The 27,341-nt window shown below is 39.8% G+C and overlaps 1 protein-coding gene across 2 annotated transcripts in view; it reads left to right on the top strand.

The window, feature by feature from the left end:
- The window catches only part of IL1RAPL2 (interleukin 1 receptor accessory protein like 2), a 333,424-nt gene that overhangs the window by 238,658 nt on the left and 67,425 nt on the right, over positions 1-27,341 (top strand). For both annotated transcript variants that reach the window (XM_030967939.1, XM_030967940.1), the window contains exon 6: positions 1,509-1,583. In XM_030967939.1, coding sequence (XP_030823799.1) covers positions 1,509-1,583 — 75 coding nt within the window. The remainder of the gene's footprint in view (positions 1-1,508; positions 1,584-27,341) is intronic.

Below are 27,341 nucleotides of genomic sequence, written 5' to 3'. Positions count from 1 at the left end.
TGGAGCCCCTTGTAAATATCTTGTAATGCCTTTCTGTTTAAGGACCAAAAGGGAATTTCATTAGGTGAATAAGTCATCTGATGTCTGACCTCTAAAATAAGATTAGCTTTTGTTTTTAGTAAACACATCTGACATTGAAGAGCCAGCAGTTTGTTGCCTTCTCATCTCAAAATCCCTTTGGGCCATTTCAGTTCCTATGGAAAGAGCTCTGACAGGCTGCCAGTTCATTATGGTGATTACTCTCCAAGAAGAACATGGCAGACTGTAACCATTTAAAATGTGACATGCAGGAGCACAGTTAGAAAACTTCCAAATGTTGCAAGTAAAGCTGAGGGAAACGGGGAAGCCCTGGTCAGACTGGGTTAGAAAGGGTGTAGGTGGAAATGGGATATGAAGAGAATATGAAGTAAGGAAAGCTTGAGCACAGTGGCACAGCATGGATGAAGGTGCTCCAGCAACTTTTCTGCACGAAGAGAGTACAATTTACTTCTAGAAAATAAAAATAATAATATAAGAAAAGCATAAAGGTAGCAAGAAAAGCCTGAAAAATGAAGAAAAGGCTAAAGAAAAAAAAAACTTGTTATAACTACACAAGAAACTGAAACTCTGAGGCCGTTGTGGGTGTAAAATTGGTTTGTAGGCTGACAATTGTTGTTTATTTTACAATCTCTGGTCAAATAATTTCACATGGTGAGTTTTAACAGGAAAACTTTGAAGGTAATTTTTAAATGTTTAATTTGATGTGGTGCAAGATGCTGTACTGTATTAAAAACATTCTTCCCCATTTACAGGAATACACAGTCGTTTATTTCAAGCTAAGCTAAGTTTACAAAACCTATTTGCACGGTCTGGCCCTGAGTTTTCAAACAGGGGTGTGAAGCCTGTGCCTGCAGCTATGCTTTTCAATAGTTGTATTATTATCTGCTTGCTGGAGCAGTCCCCTGGCAGGAAAGGCTGGGCTATTGTTTCCTGCTCTCAGATGGAGAGATTTCTGCACAGTAGGAGGCAGGCTCCCCAGTAAGGCTTTGAGGAGAGGGCCTGGGTACCCCACCTGTTGGGGTGGGAGTCTAAGCTACTGTGGAGCTGCTGGGGTCCTTCAAGCACAATTATGTGCAATTTTCTATGTTTTGTTTTGGACAGGCATAAAGACATGTTGGGACTGGTCACAACACTGAAATAGATTTGTCTGGCACTTCAAATTCATTCTGTTAACTTTGCAATGTGAGGATCTAAACTGCTTGTGTTACTTATTACATGTAAGCTAAAAGTGAGAAATAGAGTTTGTTTTGCTGCTTTGTGCTAAAATGTAATTCTTGAAACTGGTCATTTCTGTTGAATCACGGCCACAAGGTAGGTGGTGACACATTGGCTGTGTAACAGCTGTACTATGTAATAAATGTTTACATGCCATCAAGTATACAAACATTTGATTGCTTACATGACAGAGCTTTTCTTTTGCAGTCATTGGTCTCAATTTTTCCATTACATTTTCTCATTTTCTTTTCTAGCTTTACTCACAGACAAACCTCCAAAGCCATTGTTCCCCATGGAGAACCAGCCAGCTGTTATAGATGTCCAGCTGGGTAAGTCCCCTTCTGGGAATAATAGATCCTAAACTTCCACTCTGGTAGCAGATGGGATAAATTGAAAGTGGTAAGAAAGGTTTACTGGTAGTTATTACATGCAAATCAATTTGCAGCTTCTCATTTATAACCGTAGAATTTACTGCCACGGCAATTTAAGGGAGTGAACATCAGGGAATGGCAGTACTAATTGGTTGCAATGGGTATTAAATATAAAACACTGATGCTCTTCTTAATATATGATTGGTAGAGTAAAATATGTTCTATATTGGTGCTGTATTGGTCAGTTGATGTTCACCCTAAGACAAATGTTCTCATAAAAGAAGTGCTGATTCCTTTAAAAGTTAGTGTAAAGCATTGCATTTCCAGGTTGTTCTGAATGTGTACCAGAAAAGGCTTTTGACTAAAATGCTTGCATGCTTTTCTCACTCCTGTTATATATTCTTCCGTGAATGCACATCTCTGAATCTCAGCTAGCAGCCTCTATTTTCTGTCATGTTACAAAATAATGTTAGAGAGTTCTGCTAACTTTGGAGAGCTGTAGGGCATTGTGGTACTGAAAGAACTGCTCAGCATTGAGGTTCCAGGGGTTTTTTTCAGTGACTTGAAAATAGATTTCTAATTTTAAGAAGCAGAATTGGAGTTGCTGTTAAGGACTGTGGTGCCATGAGCGTAAATTACAAAGAGATGTATTGCATATGGGGATTATTCACTCGGTGCTGAAACTGTGGCACTTTCCTTCTTGAGCTTGACTCTCTTCCTCCTTTATACCAAAGCTGTCTAGAATTCAGAGGTGGAATGGTGTTTAATGGCAAGCAGGGTCAGTGTGAAACATCTTTAGAGGGCTGGTGACATTGTGGTAAAGCTGTTTGTATTTGTGAAATTCTACATACAGGGCTCTACTTGAGATGAGTACAAAGACACGTCCTTGTTCATAAACCAGGTGCCAAACAGTGTCAGAGAAGCATTGTGGAGGTTATGAAGTATTTAAAAATGGGGCTTGAATTCTTGAATGTGACAATAGAAATTATTTGTGACCTTAGTGAATGTTAAAGATTAGCTTTCTCTCATACACCTGAATTGACCCAGGAGTCTGTAAGGGCTTGCACAGGGAAGACAGCAGTGGATCTGGGCAGCAGCCAGTGCCAGATGAATTCTGCAGACAGGTGCATATCTGCATATTTAGGTTCCCCTCCACAGGCCTCAAATATCTGTAGCTGAACAGAAAATGCCCCTAAAAGAGGATATGAAATGGATCTGGAGCCATAGTTAAAACCCTACCTGAGTTACCAGCAAAACCCAGTCACTGAAGTTTGGATCAGCCCAAAAGACTGAATTCAGTCTCCTGGTCTAACTTTTTAAAAGTCAACTTTCTAATGATTTCCTTTGGGAGCATGCTGTCCCTGTATGCATCTGTGTAATAAATGCACTCAGAGTACACATCTTTGTTTCCTGCATTTTCATTTCGTCTTCATTTTCTCTTCCAAGTTCCCCTGTTCCAGCAGGACTCTGTTGGTTTTGCACTGAATTCGTTGTTGTTGTTGTTGTTTGCATGAAAACATTTTGTTCTGGCTGATTAAAAGGAGGTTTGATTAAAAAAATTAAAACAAACCCCCTCGTCTCTGTGGAGATGTGGCTTAGTAATAGGATTTTGGAATACCTCCAGAGGGAAATACAAATCTTGCATCTTTACATGCTGGAATGTAATCCATTAGTTGTCCCTTAAGATCAGGGAATTTACATATGGTGCTTTTTTTTTCTGATATGTTAATAGGTTTGGTTATTGCCACTAAACCATATTCATATGACTGAACCTTAACTTCTTTTGCAGTGAAGTTTATTGATTTCCCTCTTGATTTAACTTGGCAAATAGATAAAGCTGGAAGATTCTCAGGGAACACCATCTTGTGGAGGCCACCGGCAGCTTGGGGCAGGAAGGCTGTGCTGGCCTCTGAAATGTGCCACAGCCTTGAGGGACTGGGAATTATTTGTTTGCACAATGTAAGGTGGAGAGAAATTTTGTGTAAGGACCTATAAGGTCACTTCATTGAAATCTTGTTAAGCTCCTAGGAGTTTTGAAAAATTGATATTAATTGATATTTTATTAGATATTAAAAGGAAATTTCCGTGTTTTACATGCCAATGGAGTCAAATCACCCAATATGCCTGATTTTTCAGTAGTTACGCAAGTATGAATATGTCACTAAGCTACAAAAGAAATGAGTTTAATCCATCTACTTGTTCTGCAGAGATTATTTTAGTTTTCTTTTGGAAAGCTAATCTTTAAAGGAATAGCTGTCTTTCCTCTATAAATAGAGGAGATTAACAATTATTTACTGTCTTTGTCCTTAATGATTAGCACAATGCAATGCAAAATCTCCCTAGGCCTCTAGGCAGTGGCCTAACTATTTAACTGTTTTTTTGCCTTACTGCAAACTTCAATATTCACCTTTTAGCCTTCAGATCTTATAGGAAGTTTTAGTGAAAACAGGTATGCACTGTTCTTATTGACAGTGGATAAAAGAGCTCCTTCAGGCTTCAAACATGGTCCAGAGCCTGCCCTGTTCTTTTTAAGGAGCAGGAATGTATTTTGTTTTTTCTGTTTGTCTTTGGAATGTGACAGAGATCTAAAACCAATCCTGTCAAGATTAGAGAGAAGCAGAAACTGGAATTGGCTTCTTTTTTTTTTTTTTTTTTTTTTTTAATTTGCTTGTGGTGGGTAAACAGAGCCAGAGATAGGGGAGGGTTGACAGGAGGACAAAAGAGCATTCCAGAGGACTGAAGAAATAGCCCAAAACAGTTTCACTCATTTGCTTTACCAAGTCAGATAATAATTTCATCTCTGGGTGGACCTAGAAAATAATGACAGATTTTTTTTTTTCTTGTCCATTTACTGCTTTCTTTTTGGAAAAACAAAATGAAAAAAAATCATTTGTGTTTTAGTTTTTTTCCATTGAGGTCAGTATAGAAATAGTTCTTGATTGTGTGGTATGTGATACATTTAATCTTTCTCTACCTTGGTATTAACAAAGAATGTTTTGCAAATTTATGGCATTACTCGGATAATAAAATGTTCTTCCTCAAAAAAAAAAAAATTCCTAAATTATCTTAATGACATTAAAATCAAATTTGATAGTACAGGCCAAAATACACAGCTCTTGTGCCCAGGAGATGGGGTGGCTTTGGCAGAAGGCCTTGAAGACCATCTCCCATGTGAAGCTCTGACCGGGAATTTATTGAAGTGTGTGCCAGTGTGATTCATAGCTGAGTTGTTCAAAGGCCCCTTTTTGGAGCAGGAGCTTGCTGTTACTTTGACCATATAAACCTAAGTGTGTTTATGGATTATTCGTGCCAAATCCCTGAGTTTAGAGAATTCCTTATGTGATTTAGAAGAGTAAAGACTGAGACCTCAGTCAGGTGTCTTGGGGCTGTGAGCAGTAAGTTTTAAAGATCTGTTATCTGCTTTCACATACAGCTGCCTGACAGCAAGTGGAGCATGCTGTGCTGCAAGTCTAAAGATGACATGTTGGCAGTTGCTCTGCTGATTTCTTAATTCATTTGTTTCATTCTTTTCCAGCTAACTTTGTTCGCTCTTTGTGCTTTGAGAACATAGAAAGAAGGAAAGCCACTCTTTTGTGGTTTGATTGCATGATTAGAGAGTAGGTTTCTCCTCTGAATTTGCACCGTTTTAGTAGCACCAAGAAGCCAAAATCCCACTGATCCCTGGAGCTGTTGTGCTGCCAGCTCTGAGCCGGTGTAGAAACAGTGGGACAGAGGCATTTGTGGGAGAAAGGAAGCACAGTTGTGCTCTGCTGATTTTTGGCTGGACACAGATCTGTAAGGATCTATATCTAGCCAGTCTGTGTATAAGCAGCTGCCAGAGTTCTTTAGCTTGCACCGTGGCTGCTATTTTTCATTTGTGTGTTTCACAGAGTAGCAAAAAAGCTAAAAATACAATATCAAAATAGATGCTAAATCTGTTAATTCTGTACCATTTTACAGTGAGTGCAGTGTTAAGTTATTCTTCTTATGAATGAGTTAGTTGAGTGGAAGAAATTCTGCATGTTTGGGTCTATATTAATTGAATATATAATTTACATATAATTTCCTTTTCAGCTATGCTCTGGTTTTGCTTTCAGGTGTTTACTTAAGAAATGTAGCAGGAGTCTTACAAAACAAAGCAAGAATCCTCTGTGTAAATTCATTTACTGAACAGGAAGGATGTCAAGGGGTTTAACTCACTTTTGCCATGGTAGTTTCTCTGTTTCTAAAGATGCTGAGGAAAGAAAACACGTAGTTTATGAGGATTGTCATTATTCCTAATAGCTGAACTGTTCAGAAAGATTTTGTTTCTAAAAGATTTAACAGCACAATTCCCTGGGACTCATTATTAGGCAGATCAATAGAGATCAATAGAGCTACTGTAAAACAAGTGCAAGGGAATGTACAAAGTTACATCTGCTGACAGGTATAGGAATAGACTAAAAATAGTCAGGAATAAAAAAGCCCTTTTAGTTTGCAGTAGTGGCTGGAAGGAATTATTTGAGGAGTGAAAATGCATGCATTTACTGACATTTTAAATATACCACTTCACTTTTCACAGTCCTAATTTTCACTGAGATGTCATTTCTCTTCTTAAATAATATTTTTTAACAAAGAAAGCTCTGCAAGATATTTGAGGCATTAGTTTCAAACCAAGCCTGTTTATTCAAGACAATCCAGCACTGTCTCATTACAGATTTGCTCATTAAATCTTGCATTCTTTCATATTTAAAGACACGGGTATTTGATAAGCAGTTGAATACAGTGATGATCTTGGACAGAAAGCAATACAAAAAATTTGAACTGTAAAATGCTTCAAATAGAGCAAATGATTTGAAAGTGAACTTGGTAAGAAATTCTTATTTAGTGTGCTTGCAGTGTGGAAAGAGCGCTGATACTTGTCCATGGTGAGACCTCTTGAGTGTTGTGGACATGCCTTTTGATTTGGGGTTTGATTAAAGGGTCATGTGAGACAGCTGCTCAGGAATGTAGTGGGTACCTGCAAAAAAACAGGGATCCTGGATGTTGGTTACTCCATGCTGCCTTTCTTTCCTCCCTCAGCTCCTCCCAGGCATTCTCCAGCCTAGGGCTGAGCAGGGGCTCTCAGAGGGAGATCTGGGTTTCTGTGAGCTGGGTCAAACCCAGAGCTTTGCACCTCCCAGCTCATCTGGGACAGCATAGAAGAGACAAACGTTGAGGAATCAGTGGTGACCTGATCCAAGTGGGTCCTGAGATAGCAAAGAGGCTGTCTGAAAGTTATCCATAGAGACTCATTGTTCTTTCCTAGTGCAAGGCCTGAGTCCAGGGTAAGTGACAGTCTTGCCCCAAATCATGTCCTACTGCCTTATTCTGTCTGTGTGGAGCGACCCACATCACCTCACAAATTCAGGTCTGAGGGATCTGAATGACAGAGCAGAGGGAAGGTGGGACTAAAGGCACAGAAGACCTGTGGGTAGTGTCCCCTCCACCCCAACACCAGCAATAATTTGGTTCCCTCCATCCCCAGCTCTCCCCACACTGCACTTTCATCTCTCAGCCCTGTCTCCCTGTACTTTTGCTGTCTGGAGGAGCAAGCTGGACTTTCACTGCTGTCTCCTCCACATGTTCTTCCAGTCATCCATGGCTCTTCACTGCATCCACCTCCTCCCACAGATAAGCTGGGAGATCCCTGTTCTTCCCATGGATGGACCCAACCTCACACGTTGTTCCCCTCCCTTCACCAGGTTACAGACTTGCTGTGTGAATCACCCCAGACTTGGTGCTGGAAAATCATCTCCTTCCAGCAGAGCAGACTCGTGTACCAAAAGCTCCATGGTTCTTCACAGAAGTACATAAAGGAGCAATTTTCACTAGGAAATGAAGAGAAACTGAGGGGATGGTCTTTAGGACCTGCCTTCCTTTGCAGCACAAAGGATACAGCTCCACAGCTATTTCAGCTGTATGTGCCTGTAGGAAAGGAGGCAGGATTTACATCTATTGCAATCATTCTGTACTAATCTGCAGGGAATATTAGAGACAAATTGTCTGACATTTAGGTTTAGAAGTAGTTTCCTAAATACCCAAAGTGTATTACTGCTAATGCTTTGATGCTAATTTGGTCTGTTGTTAAGATCCCTTCTTCTCTTAGGGATAATGGTGAAATGCTGCACTTCAGAGACCTGGGCTGGGATCTCTGGTTCAGGTGGTGTAAATCCACAGTTGTTTTGCCTTTTGTATGGTGAATCCAGGTTTTCATCTGTGGAACAGTACAGTTCATTGGCACACTTCTTTCTTTTGTCTTTATGGACTTGGAAAGACAAGCCAAATTCTGACTGCTGATCTGCGGTTTTTACACTCATTGGGATCCATGGGATTGGCACAGATATGTCAGAAATTAAGATTTAGCACTTTCCAGGTTTTTTTCTGTATTTCTATAAACTATTTATTGCTTATGTTTGGTTCAGTGGATGTTAGGTCAGTATATGCTCTTAGGGGAACATGAGTCTGCCTGTATAGAAAAACTGATTAATTGGTGTCAGACAGACACCCTTTCAGTTAGTTTTGAAACAGCAATACTATAGATCAATCTGTTGTTCCAAGAAAGTGGTTAAGAGGAAACACTTCAGTATATCCTGACTTACAGCTGTCCCAAGGCACTCATCCAAGGGCATTAGCTAACTTACAATGATTGAGGAATGACTCAAATCATCTTGCACCAGTAAATCTTCCTCTGAAAGTGGTGACTGTAGTGTGGGCGTGTCCAGGACATGGACCTGTAGCATTTCATTAGGATTAAACTGCCATCAGCCAGTGCAACCATCATTTCAGCTGCCACAGACAGGCAGCTGTGCTGAGCTTGGCTAAAGGATTTGGTTTGGTTTCTCGATTTACTTCATTTGACTGGTGTCTGGGAAATGGGCACAAATTTGTTTCTGCAAAAATGAAGTTCAGCCCATGGACAAGAAGTAGAAAAGATGGTCTTGGTGGAGAGCAGGGGCTTAGGGCTGTTGGTAAGAGTTGTGGGCCTTTTTTCTGCTATAACTCTCCTGACCTTGACCAGAGCTCTGTCCCCATTTAAGGTGAGGATATTGCTTGTCTAGTTTTCAGGAACATTGTGACAATAAAATCACCTGGTTTTGGGAAAGTGCTCCAAGAAGGGCAAAGAAGGAGTGCAGATAGAAAAAGCTTTGACCTGGATTTTTGCCTCAGGGACCTTGCCTTTTTGGGCTCTGAGCCTGACTGCAAACACAGAGACATTTAACTTCACCATCCACAGACATATGCTATTGTGCATTGAAAGTCAGACAATATTAATGTTCCAGAAAAGAGAACCACAGGGCAAAGTTTGCACCATTTTCCATGCTTGTTGGAAGCACTGTCACTGGAAGAAATTCATGTGCTGCCATTTTACATTCCCTCTACAGTGTTTGTCATGTGAATGAGTTATTAAGCTGTGAATGCCTCATATATTCTGTAAATTACAGAGTAGAAACATTCAGCACTACTATTTTGACCTTTTCAGCATTCTGTGATTTGCTGGGCATGCCATTCCACATCTTTTGTTTACGGCCTCACTAAAACGTAGGGATGGAGCTGAGTGGGCAAACAGTCAAAATATACGGGGCTGGGAAAGGTCAGGGTCATGCATCACAGCACTGCTGTTCAGTGGGCAGGGAAGATTAAAATCTAGACTAAGTGTTCTCGTGATTTTTTCCTCCTTCACTGAAAAATAATAGAAAATTGTATTTTGTAATCTGTTCCAAAGGCAGCAATGCAGAAAATGAAGACTGATGGTATAATTTTTATTTCTTAAAATTTCAATACCATAATGTCATGATCTTAGAGGCTGTGAAAATCAAAGCTGTCATAGTCCTTCAAAAGAAGTGAAATGGAATTCTACTCACCAAATCTTTGCTTCATTTAATCCATGTTTGATAAATGTTGCTCTTACCTTCATCCTCAATACCCTTGTGCTTGTCTCCATCCTGCAGAAACAAATAGTTTGTATTAGGTAATTGAACTTCGACCATTAGAATGAGATTGAGCTACAGTTTTCGTGTTAGATATTGCAATCCAATGAAGACCAAATGAAAGACAGTCAAAGCAAGGCTTCTCTTGAAATTAAGAGATATTTTTATTACCTACCGAAGACACATGTTATGTGACTTCCCAGAACCCCTAATCAGATGGGAAGTAAAAAATAGAGGAAGCAGTAATCTGAGGAAAGGCAGCAGAGGTACTCTGATTTCTGCCATACTTTTTTAGTTTAAAACAAGCCACGTGGTGAATGATGACTGGAACTTTCTGCTACTGAGTAGTTTTTTATTATCTGCTTATACTATATGAGGAGCTTACTAATTTTAACATTCTTGGCTCTAGTCCCATGAATAAGTGAATATAATTAGTCATGAAAACATCCACAGAGATCTCATTGATGCACAGTCAGGTGTGCAGTTACTTCAGCTCACAGGAGCCTAAACTGTTTCTTGAGCAATGTTTTATATATATACTCTAATACAAATTTCACTGATGGTCTTGTGTACTGCATTAATTAAAAGGCCTAAGAAAATTTCATTTTATATCCAGCAGAGTTGCAAATTTAAGTGAGCTGAATATGCCACTGCTATAATGTCAGTGAGGAAGTTTGTAAATGGTGCTACGTGCTTTCCTGGCCAAATGTGATGTAACCATTTGCAAACTCGAAGTGTTTTTCACATTTCTCTGGTCAAACTCAGTGGATTGACTTGAGAATTTAAATACTTAGGATGCAGTAATTTTAATTTTTAAAAGGAAAACAACCGGTGTGTTAAGTGTGCTTTTTCATTACTAGTGAGATGATTAAATATTAGCAAACACTCAGTTCTCTGAATTTTGTCTCTCTTTAGGAAGGAAAAGATTGTCCATGTGGATGTTTCCTTGAATGCATCCTCTAAATGCTTCTGGACATGACACACTATTTTGAATAGAGTATTGTCAAGTCCTGAATATGCAGAGTTTGAAAAGTGAAACTGTTATGATTGGGCAGGCTGATCAAATCAGGATTTCTGTTTCCCAATCATATTACCGTAAGCTCTTTTTAATGATTTCCTCATCTGTTTTGATGAATTTGAAATCCATTTTATAGAAGCCCATCATTCAAATTGTTGATATTAAAAAACATTGCAGGCAGAAAACTGCTTTGCTGTAACATTTGAGCACTGCCCCAATGAAGTGAATGCATATGGAGTAGGCAGAGAATTTCATTTGTAAGTGCAGTGGGTATTTGTGGTTTAGTTTTACTGGAATTCACGTGCCTTTCCTGCTTAACTCGCTTTGCAAACTGAGTTGAAGAGACTGTGCTGTGTGCAATAAGGAATCTGCTTTACTGAGGATCATTGACCAGGTGCTTTTATTTAGGACTGTGGTTTAACTTTTCTAAATATCACCTGGCATAGTGTGTGGTGTCTAGTTATGCAGTTGTTATTCACCCTGTGGGCACAGTGCCTCTGAGAGGGGATCTGTTGCATTTGAGCAGTTATTCTGAGGCAGGCAAGCATGCTGCTTCTCTCCGTGTCAGGATTTTAAACCCCCACCTCTCACAATTCAGCTCAGACCTTCACAGCCTAACCTCCCTTGTGTGAAATGCCTCCTCAGTCAGAAGACTCTTAAACAAACTTGTGATTCCAAACACCTGAATCTTTTAGTGGCACTTGGGGGTTATCAGTCATAGTTTTGCCTGTAAAAAACGCCAGGAAATCCACAAGTGAATCACAGCACTGTAGTGTGTAACAACAGGTGTGGCTGCCTTAGGTTAGCAGAATAGCTTTTTAAGGAGGTATCAGTCAATCCTCCCTGGGAATTTGCAAGCATCTTGTTTTCTGTGCTGATTTTGTATTAGAACATTGGTTCCCACCTGTCTTGTACAATATTCTGTGCCAGCTGTGTAGTGAGGTGTTCTACTAACATTTCACCAAAACTGACCATGCAGATTCATTTTTTTCTGTGATATAAGACTCTTCTGTGACTAACTTGTAAATATTGGTGTGTCTGCATCATTGTTTTCTTTCCTCTCCCGTATTTATTTACCTTACAGTCTCAAGCACTGAAATCCCTGTCAGAGTTTCCATTAATCTTGTTTCTAAGGCCACATTAATTAAAGTTACAAATATGTTTTGATTGAGAGAGCTTTGGCAAATTTCTGCAGCAAATAATATTTTTGAGTTGTGATTCTGTTATCCTTTATAACCATGTAAAAAGTACATCCTGTTCAGAAACATCACTTTAAGTATTTAGGGAGATGTTATCAGATGTTATCAGCTGACAGGTTTATGTCAGCTTTTGGCACAGCAAAAATTAAGTGACAAATGAGAGTAGCTGAGGGTCTAAATTATGAACAGAGCTGCTAAAACAGCATTGATACATCCAGGCCCAGTCTGGTTCACTGTGTTCTGTTAGAATACAAGCCAAAGGAACTTCTGTCTAGCAAGGGTATGTTCAGTCACATAAAGAAGCACCCATCATTAATGTGTTACAAATGTAGAATAATTGTTGTCTTTTGTTGTGTCAAAAAAATATGACCTGATATGTTTGGCATGGTGTTATATGTTACTGCTACCATGGCACGCCTTTTAAAGAAATGATGGTGAACTCCCAAAATGAAGCCTGCTGCCCATGGCATCTGAGTGATGACACTTCAGACACACCTAGAACTCAAGGATCAATGGGAATGATGTCTCCTGTAGGAAAGGAGTGGCCTTATAGTGACAGTGTAGTGTTCCTGCCCTGACATGAGCCTAATTTTCATTTGAGGACATATTGCTCTCCTTGTATTCCCGTTCCTCATGGTATGAATAGGATATATTTTGTCTAGATCTTTGGGAATTTTGGAAATATGTGTGAGGAGGTTGCTTGCTGGGTTTTGTTGCTGTTCTTCTAATGGAAACCATAGAAACATTTTTAAGCAGATTTTGGGGGATTTTTGACCATACAATAATGAATGATTATGAGATCAAAAATGGGCAGCAGAACAGCTGGCATGAGTAAAAACTTGTATTTTTTTGCTATATCTCTGATTGAAATCACCAGTTTTCAAAGCCGATGCTGACTCTGTTGAATCTAATTTAGCTCCTGCATCAACTCAGTTGAAGCGTAAGTGTAACTGGGAAGGGAACCAATGTTCTCTAGCAGGATGTCACATCTGCAGTGTCAGACACGTGAGTCCCCACAAACACCTGTTTTAATAAACAGCCAATTTGCTAATTCTCAGTTATGCCCACAAATAGCATCTGTTTCTGGCCAGTTGTCTACCTGAATATAGCATCGTTCTTAATCAGTGAAAGCCTCTGTTGCATAACTAGTCTGACTCATTTTCTACCCAGAGATGGGAATTACCCACTCTGCTCTCTGCCCTTAATATCCTTGAGGGAATTGGTGGAAAATAGAAAGTCTGCTGGAACAGTTCCACCCTCCCTTCCAAGCAAATAAAGCTGTCAGGGCTTTGATATATACATAAAAATAAATGCATTTTTAGAGCTGGGTGTTATTAAAATACCACATTGGCTGAACGATAATTAGTGATGGACCAGTGGAGCACCCAGGGCATTCCCACGGTGGATGTTGCTTTAATGATGGCTTAAAACAAATTTCCAGACATTTATAGTGAGGTTGGATGCTGCTGAGAAAGAAACATAAGCACCTTCCTGACACCTGGAAGCCAGCACCGTGCTGTCAGCTGAAAGGAGCCTGGACAGCTGATCCAGCAAACCTGGCATCCCACACTTCCCCTGTGCTAAATATGTGCCTCACACTCTTGGTCCATGGACTTCAAAGGGAGCCTGGCATAAGGGCACAGGAAAGACTTAATGTTCTTCCTCGGGCAAATTTTGTATCTTTAGACTGAAATTCTGTATCTAGTAATAAATTCTCTATATAAAGGCTGTGTGTGCAGCCTTACAGAGCCAATAAAGGAGTAAATAAAACTATAACACTATAAAATCTCTAAATAATTTCCTGTCTTCTTCTTTGAAGGAACCAACCTCGTGGGAGGAATTGTGGTGATAGGGCTAATCCTTTTCTCTTCCTGCCATGCCCCATTACTAACTATAGAGATGCAGCAGAAGTGCATTCAGGTATTAAACTGTTTTGTTGCTTTTCTTATTTAAACATTCCTAATGGGATTACAACAGAGACCATTGCATTTAGACAGGAATGAAGGAACTTCTGACCTCTGCCCATGAATGTAGGAGATAAAATATTGTCTGCAGTTATTGAAAGTAGCAAATTGATGATACAAACTATCCAGCAGGAGTGAGGGACTAGAGAGACAAAGCAATAACACAGCCAGGTTTTGGCAGTTTTAACCTTTCAGGAGCAGCATAGCAGCTGACCATGAACCCAGTAGAACAACCTGAAGCAGTACAGTAATATAGCCAGGGAGGATTGACTCTCTAACCCAGCAAAAGGGAAGCTATGGCTTAAACCTTGACATAAATTTTTGTAAGCCAACTTGTGCTGCTTGTTAGCAAAAGACTAAATCTTTCATCCTCCATGCTAATTCTGTCCAGAAAATTGTATTTAATGGAAAATCAGCTCAGTGAAAGCCACTCCAAACTGCTTGTGGCTTGAATTATATTTTATAGAAATCAAGCTGCCCAAAGTGCAGCAGAAAACAATGTGGTTCTGTGGCCCCTGATTAAAAAAAGTGATGGATTATTCACTTACGATACATTTTCGAAAAGAAGTATTCATGCAGTACAAGTTGTCTGATTAGTGAGAGATGAAGCAACCAGTCTCTTAAACCTCTCCTGTAACTGAGCAACCAGCAGTGGTAGATGTTTATGTTTTGAGTCCATAATGCACCCTGACAAGGGAGCTCACTGGATGGAGGTAGGCAGAAGTAAAATCAAAATTGAATAAAAACAACTGAAGCCCAGGGACAAAACTGCAACATTCTATTTTTATTTTTGAGACAAATGGACTCACTGGGATTTTCTGAATGTCTCTCACTGAAGTTGCATATTAAGTACCTTGAAAGCAAACGATGCAGCTCAGGAGGGAGTTGGCTACTTGCTGTGCACTGAGCAGAGATTTCTCATTTCATCCATCATTCACAATGTGCTGCAGTACTTCCAGAACTACTGAACTTATCTAACATAGGGTGGAATAAGACCAAGAGCTCCATTTGCAATGTGTGTTCTGCTCTGAACTGAATGTAATTGCTGGGTTTAACCCTATAGAATATTGTGTGGCTGTGCACTCTGCTTTTTAGGATACATGGAATTATTGGCTTTCAGAAATCAAGGACTGGTTATTTATAAATCACAAAACTGACTTACATATCAGACTCAAGGGGCTTTTTGTCTTTTGTTTCCTGTAAATGTAGATTGCACTCTACCTGTAAGTACATCATTAGAGCTGCACTTTAAGGACTGCTATCCAGCTTCTCCATTTCCCAGAGTGTATCCCTCAGAGCTTATGTTAATGGATTTATGGCTTTCCAGGTCATCCCACATCTGACTAGCCACACAACAGAGAACAGGCTGTATAATAATTTACTCAGAGTAGCAGTAAAAAAAATGCAACTAAGTCTTGCTAGCTTACTAATGGTTGGCCAGCCTTGGGAGCTAGGGGTGGGTGAGCTGATCTCTCCAGACCCTTCCTGGTTCAGCATCCAGTGTGTTATGATTTAAGAAGCTAGAGATTTTAAAAAGATTGAGACTCTTAGTAAAATCCCAAGATGTTGATGAATTTGGCAGTGTACCTCTTCTCTCTTTCTGTTCACCGCTTCACTGCAGTTAATTTCAATTCCATAATCAAATTATTAAAATAGATTCCATTTGTCAGCTTCTTTAATACACTTCTGATCTTTGCTATTGAAATGTATCAATGTATGTGGTTGGAGAGGTAGAATCATCTGTAGTGCCCAAAATTATGGAATTGTAGAGTAGTTTGAGTTGGAAGGGACCTTTAAATGTCATCCAGTCCATCACCCCTACAAGGAGGAGGGACGTCTTCAACTAGACCAGGTCACTCAGAGCCCTGTCCAACCTGACCATGAGTATTTCCAGGGATGAGGCCACGCTCAGGCGCAGTCTGGCAGCCACAGCAGGTTCCTACACCTGGAGCAATTGTATCAGTCCCTGTGGTTTGCTCTCAGTCAGTGTGTGCCCAGTCCCTGGATTGTTTAAGTTACTGACAGACAGAGCTTTGGCTGCTTTGGTGGTTGAAGAAAGAATCTACAAATTGAGATTTTTTTGAGGGGGTGGGGAAAGGAACTATGAGGACTACATTCTGCATATCCCCTTTTTGTTGCCTCTTCTTTGGGCTCTATGTCACAGACTGGTTTCCACCACTGATGTGAAGTATCTTTAAAAAAATCTTTGTATCACTTGCAGCTGATTGCAGCAGACATTGTTTTATGTTTTAGTGCCTGGCTGGCTCCAGCTGTCACATCAACCTGAGCTTTGAAAATCATTATTCCATGTGGATTTTGTGCTCCCCTATTAGGGCAGTGTCTGTACAAACCCAAAGCATGTGCAGCAAGGTTACTTCAAGATTTATTTTACAGCAATTTCATTTCTCTGGATGCCTCGTGAGATTAAAGTCAAACTTAAAAGAATCATTTTCCAAAAGAGAAAGCAAACAATGATTTAGATAGTCCATACCCCATCATTCACCATTCAGGCTTGGAACAATGGCAGCATTATGTCACTGTCTTAAGTGTGAATGTTGTCTCTAAATTTGTATTTTCTAAAAATGGAAAGCGAAGCAGCCTTTCTCTGATAAAGGCTGGTTGTCTTTGATATCATAGATAAATGCTTTGATAGTTACTTTTTAATTGCTTTATTGCCAAAAATTTTCAATGAAGCCATAAAAGAGGAAAAAAAAAGATCAGCCTAATTGCCTCAAGATGGATATGTAATGTATAAATCTCTTGTTTAATGGATCTAGTAATAGACCACCTGTTTCAGCTGCCTTTTCCCATTCAGAATATGAATGAATGATTCTCTCAGATGTTCACAAAGAGAAAACACAATAGTACCATCAAAAAGTCAGTGATTTTTCTTTTTACTTTTTTTTCCTTGAGGTTTGTTCATTCTTGTTCTGTGTATCAGCCAACCTTGGTACATTTAACCTTGGGAAAATAAAACCCTTTGGTGTGATGTGTAAAGCTTCATGCATTTTTGTTTTCCAGTTGTGTTTCGAATGACAATAGAGAGCCAGCACATTAATAAAACATTGCCAAACCCCCAGAGGCTCAGGCCTGAGTTACAAGTATTCCTTCATTATGTGGTCCATGTATATCCCCCAGTATACCTCTCCTGCCTAGTTCTGTGTCTTTTGGCAATGGTATTACTTGTCTCTGGTAGGATTTGGTTGTGTCAAGGGTATTTGAGCTCCACAGCCTGGGAGCTTTATGGGCTTAAATTCAACCTGGTCTGTAAAAGAGAAATCTGGTGGGAATGATTTGCCTGATGGAAGTGCTAGAATCCATGTTTATCACCTATTTAAGAGCAGATGAGGGAAGGAGGAGCCATCTGTCAGAAGGTTTGCAGCTTCTGAGAGAACCTGGAAGCAGTTTCTGATGGATATGTGTCCATCATTGTAGCCATGAAAGAGCAGGAAGAGGGATGGGATGGTGTCTCTGCAGACCATGGGTTTGCAGAGAGGAACAAGGTGACCCATTGTGAGGTATTTCACTGTTAGTTGAGGGCTGGGAGAGCTGTTCCATGTGTTGTCTTTCATCCTCATTGTGGCAAGCTGGAAATCAGGCTTTATCAGCAATAAAACTTGTCCCTGAAGTACTCTGTCCTTAGCAGAGGATTTATATGTCAGCTTCATCCTCAGAAGCAAAGAGGAAAAGACCAGAATCTCTGCTGTGTTCAACACAGTGCCACATGGCTTAGTCTGTGAGTTACATGTAGAGGGAGCTGGAATTGGTGATGGAGAGCTCTTGTGTCTATTAGGCTGAAGTGTGTAACAAGAAGTGATTATGTTGTGTTGATGCTGTGAGTGTATCCCAGACTTAGAGCACAGCCTTTTTCCAGGGGAGGTGATACAGAAATGCAGCAGCTCATCAGCCTGTTGCTCTCCATCAGTGCCAGTTCTTCAGTCAGGAGCTGGGCTTTGCCCAATTCAAGATGTGCTGCTGTCTGACCTCCTCCTGTGGCTTGTGGAATGAGAGCTCAGAGTGGGAGATCAGAGGGCCCTTCTGCCTCTGTCCCTCCAAAAATCTGGATGTCCAATGTTAAACTCTTGAACCTGGAATTATATAAATGACTTGATTTTAAAACCCTGTCAAAGTCATCAGGATCTGAGCCTTGGTACATAGCCAGAGTGAAATTTCTAGTTTGTAATTGTCAATTATGTGGGAGTGTGCCTTCATTTACAAGTACACTCTGTAGAGGACCAGTACATGAGAGAAAACAGTCTAGTTCAGGCAAAAATGTGCTGGTTCTAATAACTGGCCAAGGCAGAATGTGTTCAAGATGCAGACTCCAGAGTCCTGGAGATTGTCTTGCTCCAGAACAAACAGAGCTCATATACCATAGGGTTCCCACCCCAAAATCTCTCCTGAACTCCAGTTTTGTTTGCTGCAAGATAACTTGTAATAGTGGGGAATCTGGGAGATACACCTACATGGGCAAGGTATAATTTAATAAGTTTCAGGATTTTAAAAAAATGAAATAATTATGCCAGCATACTCCCTGCTATATAGTTATGCTAATATAAAGGTATCTTATACTTCAAAATACTTTCTTGTTCTAAGTGTTGAATGTCTGTGCCTGTACATGCAGATTCTGAGGTAACAGATAGTTTTAATAAACCCCTTTGATAGTCTGAGTTTACACAAAACAAATATCAGATTATGCTTACTTTTTATGCACCAACTCTACTTCTGGTTTTATTTCTCTATAAATTAAGAGCTAAGCTCTAGTTACATATGCCTAAATGTCTGAAAAGAGGGATTTGATTCCAGAAGCTGTTGTTGTAATGCAGTTAGCTCTGATTTTTCTGCTAGAAAATTCCATTTGGAATTATATTAAGGTAGGAGATTAAAATAGACTGTGGAAGTTAGCTGTTTCTGGTGTTCAGAAGAGCCTGCTTTTTTCATCCATCCTCTATTTTATGAAGTAATAAGTCTAAACCCAAAGTTTTATTTAGCTATTCCCAAGGAAATGGAGGTGCATAGTCTGATTCTGCCTCTTACCAGAGAAAGGTAATATATAAAGCTGGTGGTTTGCCTAGGAGCCTGCAAAGCCTTATCCTGTTGAGTAAATCTCAAGTTTGTTCTGTACTACCTGAAAGATGAGCTCATAAATAGCTGTACCAGGAATGGACATGTTCATTGTACCTGATGGTTTTACCATCATCTGCAACTTCAGGCACTGAGATACCCTGATAAAATAAAAACAGATGCTCATAGGTTTTTTTATCTGTTCTTTCCCTGTTTAGTTCCCTGAATTTTAATTGTTGCATTTTAGTCTGTGGCTTTTTTTAACATAGTGTAGTGTATGTGTATTCCATGTGTCTGGAGGCAATGTGCTTTTCCCCAACTTCTCAGAGGTAAAGAGCCAAATTTTCAAAGGTATTGCAAATTACCAGGAAAATAATAAATCTGGACATGGTATTTTATCCAGGGCTGCTAATGACCCAATTTATTGGCTTCAAGTGAACTTTCCCCAAGGCAAGTTATGCTTTTCCAGCTTGTCCTCTACTGCTTCCCAATGGTCCCATCTGTGTCAGAAAGTGATGGAAATGTAGCAGAGCCATTGCTTTAATCAAACATCTTGTCCCTTTGCCTGCAATGTGCTGTCACTGGGTATTCAGACAAAAGGGCTAATTCATTATCACCAAGTTGTTGTTATTAAAAATAAATTAGAGCAACTATGCATTATGTAGACCCAGAACATCCTACATCCATTGCTGCATTCACCATGAATTGTATGATTCAATGGAATTCTAAGGAAGAACCAGGTGTGTTGAGGATGAAATACAATAAAAAGTGGAGCAGAGATTGAAGGGAGGGGAAGGAAAAAGAAAAGTAATGACAGAAAGACAGGAGGAGAGAAACAGAAAGCTAGAGAAAGCTTCCTCCTATCAGCAAGAAGAAAAGCAACATGAAAACATTCTGGTGGAGAAGAAAGGATCTTTTTTGAAGGAAAAAAGAAGAGAAAAGTGAGAGACTTAAGAAGTGTCTCTACCTAGCATCCAGCTTCAGGAGAGCTGTTTTAAAATTGAGATATGTTAATAGGATAGATCACTTCTCCTGGCCATTTACTCAGATGTATGTTTTATTAAAGTCTGAATAATTTCCTCACATTCTATTCAAACACTGGCATCTATGCTCTCCTCTCCCTGAACCCTGGCAGGATTGCTTGGATACGGACAGGGATCCTGACTCTACTCCTGTTGCATGTTTAGGGTTAAGTGTGTGTGACTTTCAGTTAATCTGTACTGGCTGTATGTGAAGGGATAAATCTGTACATCCACATGGATCTTCAGGACTACACAACCGTGCCAAAAGCAGAGCAGCAAGTGTGTGTGATGGATTATGTAACTCTTCCAAAGGAGCACAGATTCTGTCTCCAGTTCTTCACCCTGAATCATGCAGTATTGGAGTTATCATTAATTATTGCCAGTGAAGTTGAGCATATGGGCTTAAAAGAGTTCTAAATGGTTTTGTTTTCTCTTTTATTGTTACCCATCTGATACATACAACCAGGCAGCATAAGGCACTTGATTCTCCTCACCAATCCCTTGTGTACAATATTGAAAGAATTCAAAGCAGTGCATATTTTAGCTGTCCTTTAGAGATGAATTACTGCTGTTTATGTTTCCTGCAGACACTTGGAACGAGATTTCTGCATATATATCATATTTTGCTTGCAAGTAAGTCTTTAAAGCCACAGTTACATGAGATTTAAATCTAAATTATTCTGCATTTTTTAAATCTGGGATGAGTTTTTAATTAGCTAACAACAGTAAATCTAAAGTGACTGAGGGAGATATTATGAAGTTAGCTTTTTAACTATTTCAAAATCATATCTTAAATGGAGAAAAAAGTCAAGATTCAGAGAAATGTCCTTCTAAGTCGACATCCCCACAACCCTATAAACAATTTGTGTAAGAGTTCAAGTGTTCTTCTCACCCTTATTTAGACTGAGATTTCAGTATTGAAGCTGAAATATTGGTTCTGTAGAAGGGAAAGATAAAGCTGGTTCTAATGATATAAACATTTTATTTCACTGTCTGTTTATCCATATGGACAACTGAGCCACAGAATTCTGCTTTTGGGCAGAGTAGGTCAGCATACACAGCCTCATCCCTGTCTCACATGCATATATTCATCTCTATATGCTGTGCCTTGGGAAGTTCTGCATTCATATATTGCAGTTCTGCAATAAAGTTAACAACTGTTCTTTCCCCCCCCGCTGATTTTCTTAAGTGCAGTGATTAAGGAAACTGTGTGGATAAATCACAAAAAAATATCTTCTGTCTCTCTGCCTTGATAGCGAAAGTCACTGCAAAGCCTTTTTTTCTTATGTACAGTATTGTGTTATCTGCGTCTTCCCCTTACTGTAATCTCTTTTTCTGTGTCACTTATTAATAATACTGACTTTCAAACAGCTACATAAATTTCTTTAAACATCTCCTGACTCAATAAAAAAGCAAGGAAAGAATTAAATTGAACACTCGAGCTTCATTCCATCGTCTCACAAAAGTGTTCAGATAAACTATGAAATAAATCTTTCTGTCCTGTCAGGTCATTTCAATAGCTCTGATATTATTTATGGCCTCATCTATATAATCCTCACTCAGAAGTAATCGGAAAGTTCCCCTCAGTCAGCTTGCATGATCTTTAGAAGTGGAAAGTGCAAATGCTTTTGCTTAGCTTCAGCTCAGATAAGAGACAGGATCACAGTAGTAGGAGTGCATGGTTATTCTCAAACAATATTAATGTTCAATGAAATGAAGAATTCTGGAGGTGCTTCACCCCATTTCAGTTCTGTAGTAACACAGCTGAAAGTGGGCTGTGCTGCATGAGCTTTTCTAGAAAAGAATTCTGATTTCCATTGTCATCGTGGTGCTGTGGGAAAAGAGGCCCATTGGGAATGTGTGGCTCCCAGTTTGCTTTCTGCTGTGATATTTCAAAGGGTTTGGGGAAAGGGAGAGTGGATTTGGTTGGCTTTTGCTGTATGAGCAAGTTTTTTTGAGGGAGAGGCGTAATTCCAGAGCAGCTGAGAATCCAGAGGACAGTGTAAGGGAAAGGAGAACAGCTTTGGAAATCTGGCCTGTTTATTTTTGACCTTTACTGTTGGTGCTTCCTAACCCAGACTTGGATTTAACAGAGGCCATGGTTTGATTTTCACCCAATAGGTAGCATCCATCCACACACCCCAGGGGAAGTTTGTGCCAAAATCAGCTGCTGACTTCCTCATCCCCTGCAGGTTTCTCGCTGGAGGCAGTGCTGGGCCAGGACACAACTCTCAGCTGCAAAGGGGGTTTTAAAAGTAAATGTCTGGCTATAAAGGAGCCTTTGGAAAACTATTAGCATGGGATTTGGGCCACAGCAGATCAATATACCAAAAAAAGGAGAGAAGTTTGTGAACATCATTGAGCTCTGCTCTGAGTGCTCTCCCATTCCCTTCAAGGAGGCTGTGAACAGCTCCTGGTGGAAGAAAGTGATATTGTATTTATTGATAGTCTTTAAAGGCTTGAGAAACATGGTTTAGAGAATAAAACTATTACTCCTTAAATTATGTATACTAAGATTATCTGAATTTCTAAATACAAGCTTCAGATTTTTTCAGTCTCCCATTACATAACTTGGCATCACTGAGTTCAATACTTCAGCAGCACGAAAATAATCATTGTCATAAAAATAAGGCTTTGCTACAGGTAATGTTTGGAAAATAGATATGTTCTTCTTTTGGACTAGTGAATACTCATACTTACAGCAAATATTCTCCTCCATGCCTAAGAGAATTATTATCGGCTGCTGCATGAAAGACTTTCATGTTTTTAAATGTAGATGTTGTTCCTACGAATATTTTAAAAATTGAATCTCATCACATTTGTTTCAAGTGGTTTAGAACACTGTTAGGCAGCTTTTCTGCAGGTGTTTGCTGATTTTTTTCTTTTGTTTCTGTTGTTCCAGTTTGATTTTATCTGAAAATCTTTTGGTTTGATGTCATCTTGCACACTGTGTTGCTGTCATGGTTTTGACTGGCTGAGATGCCATGGTGCCTAACCCTATTAAGCTCCATAAAAGTAGAAGTTAGAATTCCTCAGCATAATCTTAGCCCCTAACTCTTTTCTAAGCCATTTACAAACAGACATAATATCATTTGCCATGTATATTACACTCAAGCAGATCGTGAAAGAGAGATATCTTTTCTACTGTCATAATTCAAACTGCAGTTCTAAGTTATTTTTCTGGACAGTGATGGGAAGGTGGTGTTGAACATATGGAGTGTATATATGCTTCTGTTTAGTGGTAACGCAGATTCATGAGGGGGATCTTGGGTGGTAATTACTTGGCGATACCCTAGCTTGCACCATTCTATTTTAAACAGTGTAGTTCCCTGCTTTGCCATGGAGTAAATCAGATCCTGCCACTGTTACTCTGGCAGAATCCCACCGTATTATGCTTAAAAAGATCATGCACATACCAAAAAACCGAGATAGGTTTGGGGTGGATATATGGCTATGTGGAAGAACCTGCCAGCTGCTAGTGATTTTGAGGGCATTGCCTGCTCAGACATGATGTGTTTCTCACTGAGCACCTCTCTACTTTCATGCCCTGGCTGAGGAACAACAATGGGGCTCAGGTCAGCCCTCAGGTTATGGCAACATGAGATAGAATTTTGTACTACAAATAAAAGGCTCAACCTTTATTTCAAAACTAAGTGGAAGCTTTGAGTATACCCAGCTGCCATCCCTCTTCTTCTTAACTTCTTCTCCCATTTACTTCACAGTGACTGTTAATTACATAGCTCCTGTTTTCTTCTCTAGCATCTGTTTTTCCAGTGTTTCATATGAAAGTGGTAGATAATACAGTTGGGGTGTGTGTGTTGATTTGGCACAGCCTGGTTTTTGGTAGCAAGGGGGCTACAGAGGTGGCTTCTGTGAGAAGCTGCTGGAAGCATCCACCATGTCCAACAGAGCCAGTCTCTGATGGCTCTGGAGATGGACACGCTGCTGGCCCAATTAGAGAGGTTGGTAATGCCTCTGTGATGACATATTTAAGAAGAAAATCAAAACAGAGCATTTTAATGGAACTAGGACATAACTGCTACACTGCTGCTGTGCCCTTGCTGCCAAGGGTGGTATGGTAGAGTTGGGATTCCTGCTGAGGACCTGGCCCTCATCTCTGACTTGGAACAGCTGGATCCACAGACAATAGAATTCCTTGGAGAAGGGAATGATAGATTTCTGAGACTGTCTTTGAGCCATCTGAAATTTCTAACAATGGCTTCTTGAAAAAGGCATAAAAAGACCATGTGAATGTAGAAGTGCAGCCAGCTCAAAAGATAATTATGCCTGTGGCTTGGCTACTATGCTTTATTAGCCTGAAGGATCAAAGGAGACTGATGAATGCTGAATGACTTTCAAGGAATCAACTGTATCAATCACTGGCTACTGACACCACTGATGTTCCAGCAAGATGATGTGCCAAGTAACAATCAGTTCTGGCGATAATGAGAAAAGACAAAGGCAAACTACTGGTGTGTCACTTTGATCTTATTTCAATAAGGTGCAAAATCCTTGCAGATTGGACCCACCATGATGCTTATATTAGTGTGAAATTTATGGAAGTCATCAGTAGCATTAGTTGAGAAAGCTAGAGATGTCTGACTTGATTCAGAAAAAAATTCATGGAGCATAAAACCACCCCAGACTCTTAATCTATCCTCTTGTGTAAAACCTATGCCTTCTCCTACTTCTCTGCTTCTCATGGCTTTGTGGAGTGGATAGGTCTTGATTTTGGTTTTCTGGTAGTGGTTATAACTGGCACACCAAAGACCTGGGTTCCAACATCCCAATGTACAAACTCATTAGTGGAAATTTATAGGGTGTACTAGTTTGAAAGCAAGCCAGTGGGAGATTCCAAGTCAGAACTACAATTTAATAGGAAAATTAAAATAAAGGCAATGACACAACTGGCTTAAACTGACAGAGTCAGAATACTCCCTGACACCCTGTGGGTCAGGGTGGTGGTAGCAGTCTGATTAAATGGTAGCTGCAGTCCTGTTGAAGTGATGGATGTGGTTCTGTCAGAGTGGTGATCCTGTAGATCTGATCCTTCTCCAGTGGTGGTTCTTTAGCTCTTGTCCTCTGGGAATCCAGTGGTAGGTGCTGCCCATGGTGTTCCAAAACTCAGCTTATACACAGGTAGGAATGCTTGGTTCCTCTTGGTTCCCCCTCAGAAGGGGGGCATCTGAAATGGGAATCTGTAATTCTGTGAGTCATGCTGTGAGACCTTGGTGCTCCATCAGTGACCATGGCCCCCTGGAGTGAGTTATCAGGGCTGACCCATGGAGAAGATAAAGAGCCCTGCCCCACCTGTTTTAACAGCTTGTGAGCATGGTAATAGAATCCATACTTTTGGTTACATCTCACATTGTAACCTAAGACAGGGCAAGCGGATCTGTGGCAGATTGTGAAAACAAACAACCTGAGTCTGGAGACTGCCTTAGCCACAGCAGATGCTTGAGTAAAGATATTGTAGACTGAATAGATATTACTGAGTTTTTGTGTTAAAGATAATTAGAAATATTAATGCACTGCATAAAACTGGCATCATATTTCACTGTATTCCTTGCACCAAAATAGATTCCCTTCAACATTAAAGTGCTAATCTCAGAGGTATTTGTTATTTCCATAGAATTAATGATCATTTAGTCAGCTAACAGCCCAAGGCAAAGCAGAAGGTTTAGCACTGTGCCAAGTGGTAGCTTCTTGTAGGAAGGACTGCTTTCAAAGAATTAGCATTATGCAAAATGCTTTCAGGATGTGCCAATCAGCTCAGTGGTTTGTGGCACTAATAGTCAGCTTGTTTTTCAAATCATTTACCCATTGTAAATTGGTAGATTTAGATGCTGCAAGTTACATTTACAAATCTAATCACTACTTATAGATGAACCAGTAATTATCTAACCAGTAAGTTTATGAATTTACTCTCAATCAAAAAACTCCAGGGCTATATGTGGTTGATGTTGGAAAACATGCCTGAGGACTGAGTCCTGTAGATAAATTGAACCTCTTGGGTAGATTTTTTGGAAAGCTGATCTAAATTAGAGTCCACTGTAATCAGCATTTCTGCTTTCACAGAGAGCAGAAGTTACTCTTGTGCATCTTTGTGAGTAGTGGCAGGACTGTTGCAGAACACGTTGATGTGATTTATTCAGACAGAACTTTGAACACATAGAAGTGTTTAGAAATTTCATTTTGAAACCCCTCCAAGCCACAGAGATGTATTATTTCCATATATTGCAGCATCACTGGGAACACTATAGCTGGTGAATACTTTCAGCCCTTGAAAGTTTAAGATAAAAACACTGTTCAGAAATACTGCAGCTGCCTGATCTAGAGCCCTATTTCTACTCACAGAGCACCAGCTCAGCTCACATTCACATGAATAAAGACTTATATCACTTATTATCTGCCTTTATCTCAAAACTGCAAATGGAATATTGCTTGTGCTGTCAGGTAACAGTTCAAAGTGTGACCTACCCAACTCAGAACTATTTCTTTGTGTCTGCTGAAGCCCAGAACTATGTGACTCCTGCAGCCCAGATTCACATTTTGTTAATGGAAACGACAATCTCTTCATAATTTTCTCTCATGTTCTGTCGTTTGGGTTTCTCGAGTTTTTTTCTGGTCTCCACAAATGTGGTACAGACTGTTGGTGTAAAATCAATGCCATCAACACATTTGCACTGATAGTGAAGATGACATATCATACATTCATAGCTGTCCAAGTTGAAGTCTACATTTGGCATTTGCAAACCAGGACAAATCCACTTTAAATTTTTTAAACTTGTTTATGACCTGTTAGGGCAAAAGAACCATTTTTACAGTACATGGCTCATTTCCTCAGCTCTCAGCCTTGGGAGCAAAAGTATATCCTGGCTCATTTGACAGGACAAGGACTGTCTAGCATGACCTGTCAGTGATTAATAGGCTCCCATTCCCCCACAACAGGCCTAGAATGAGTTGTGGACTGGTTTTCTCCATATGTGACTGAACATGAAATCTTACACTTTTGTTACTGTATCTTTCCAGCTGTAGCATATTTGTCTTAGGCTTTGTGGGTCCTCACTTTCACCAACCACATGGTGCTAGAATGTGATAGTACACTTTCCGTTTTATAAGTAGAGCTCATACTCTTGCTTTATCATGGTGGTCGTATATCCTCCACTATAAAACTTTGGTTTAATTTGAATTTGGGTAAAATACAACTATTGAACTCAAATTTCCCATTCTGGGGGACTATGCCTTCAAAAATTAATTTAAATTCAATCAACTCATATGTATCTGAGACCAATGCAAAATCAAACATTCTGTCTAACTAGGGCTTTGTAAACAAAAACTTGATAGCTTGGAGAGGAAGGTTAACAGAGATTTCAGGAATGTGTTCTTTGGAATTGCTGAAAATACCTGTGTAATTTGACCAAATGACAAACCTTCACAGTGCAGGTGAACATCCAGCCTCTCACAGGTGCTGTTTGTTCTCATTATTTGGGGCTTTCC

This window comes from Camarhynchus parvulus, chromosome 4A, assembly GCF_901933205.1.
Source record: "Camarhynchus parvulus chromosome 4A, STF_HiC, whole genome shotgun sequence".
Taxonomy (NCBI): domain Eukaryota; kingdom Metazoa; phylum Chordata; class Aves; order Passeriformes; family Thraupidae; genus Camarhynchus; species Camarhynchus parvulus.
This window is presented reverse-complemented; position numbering and strand designations above follow the sequence as displayed.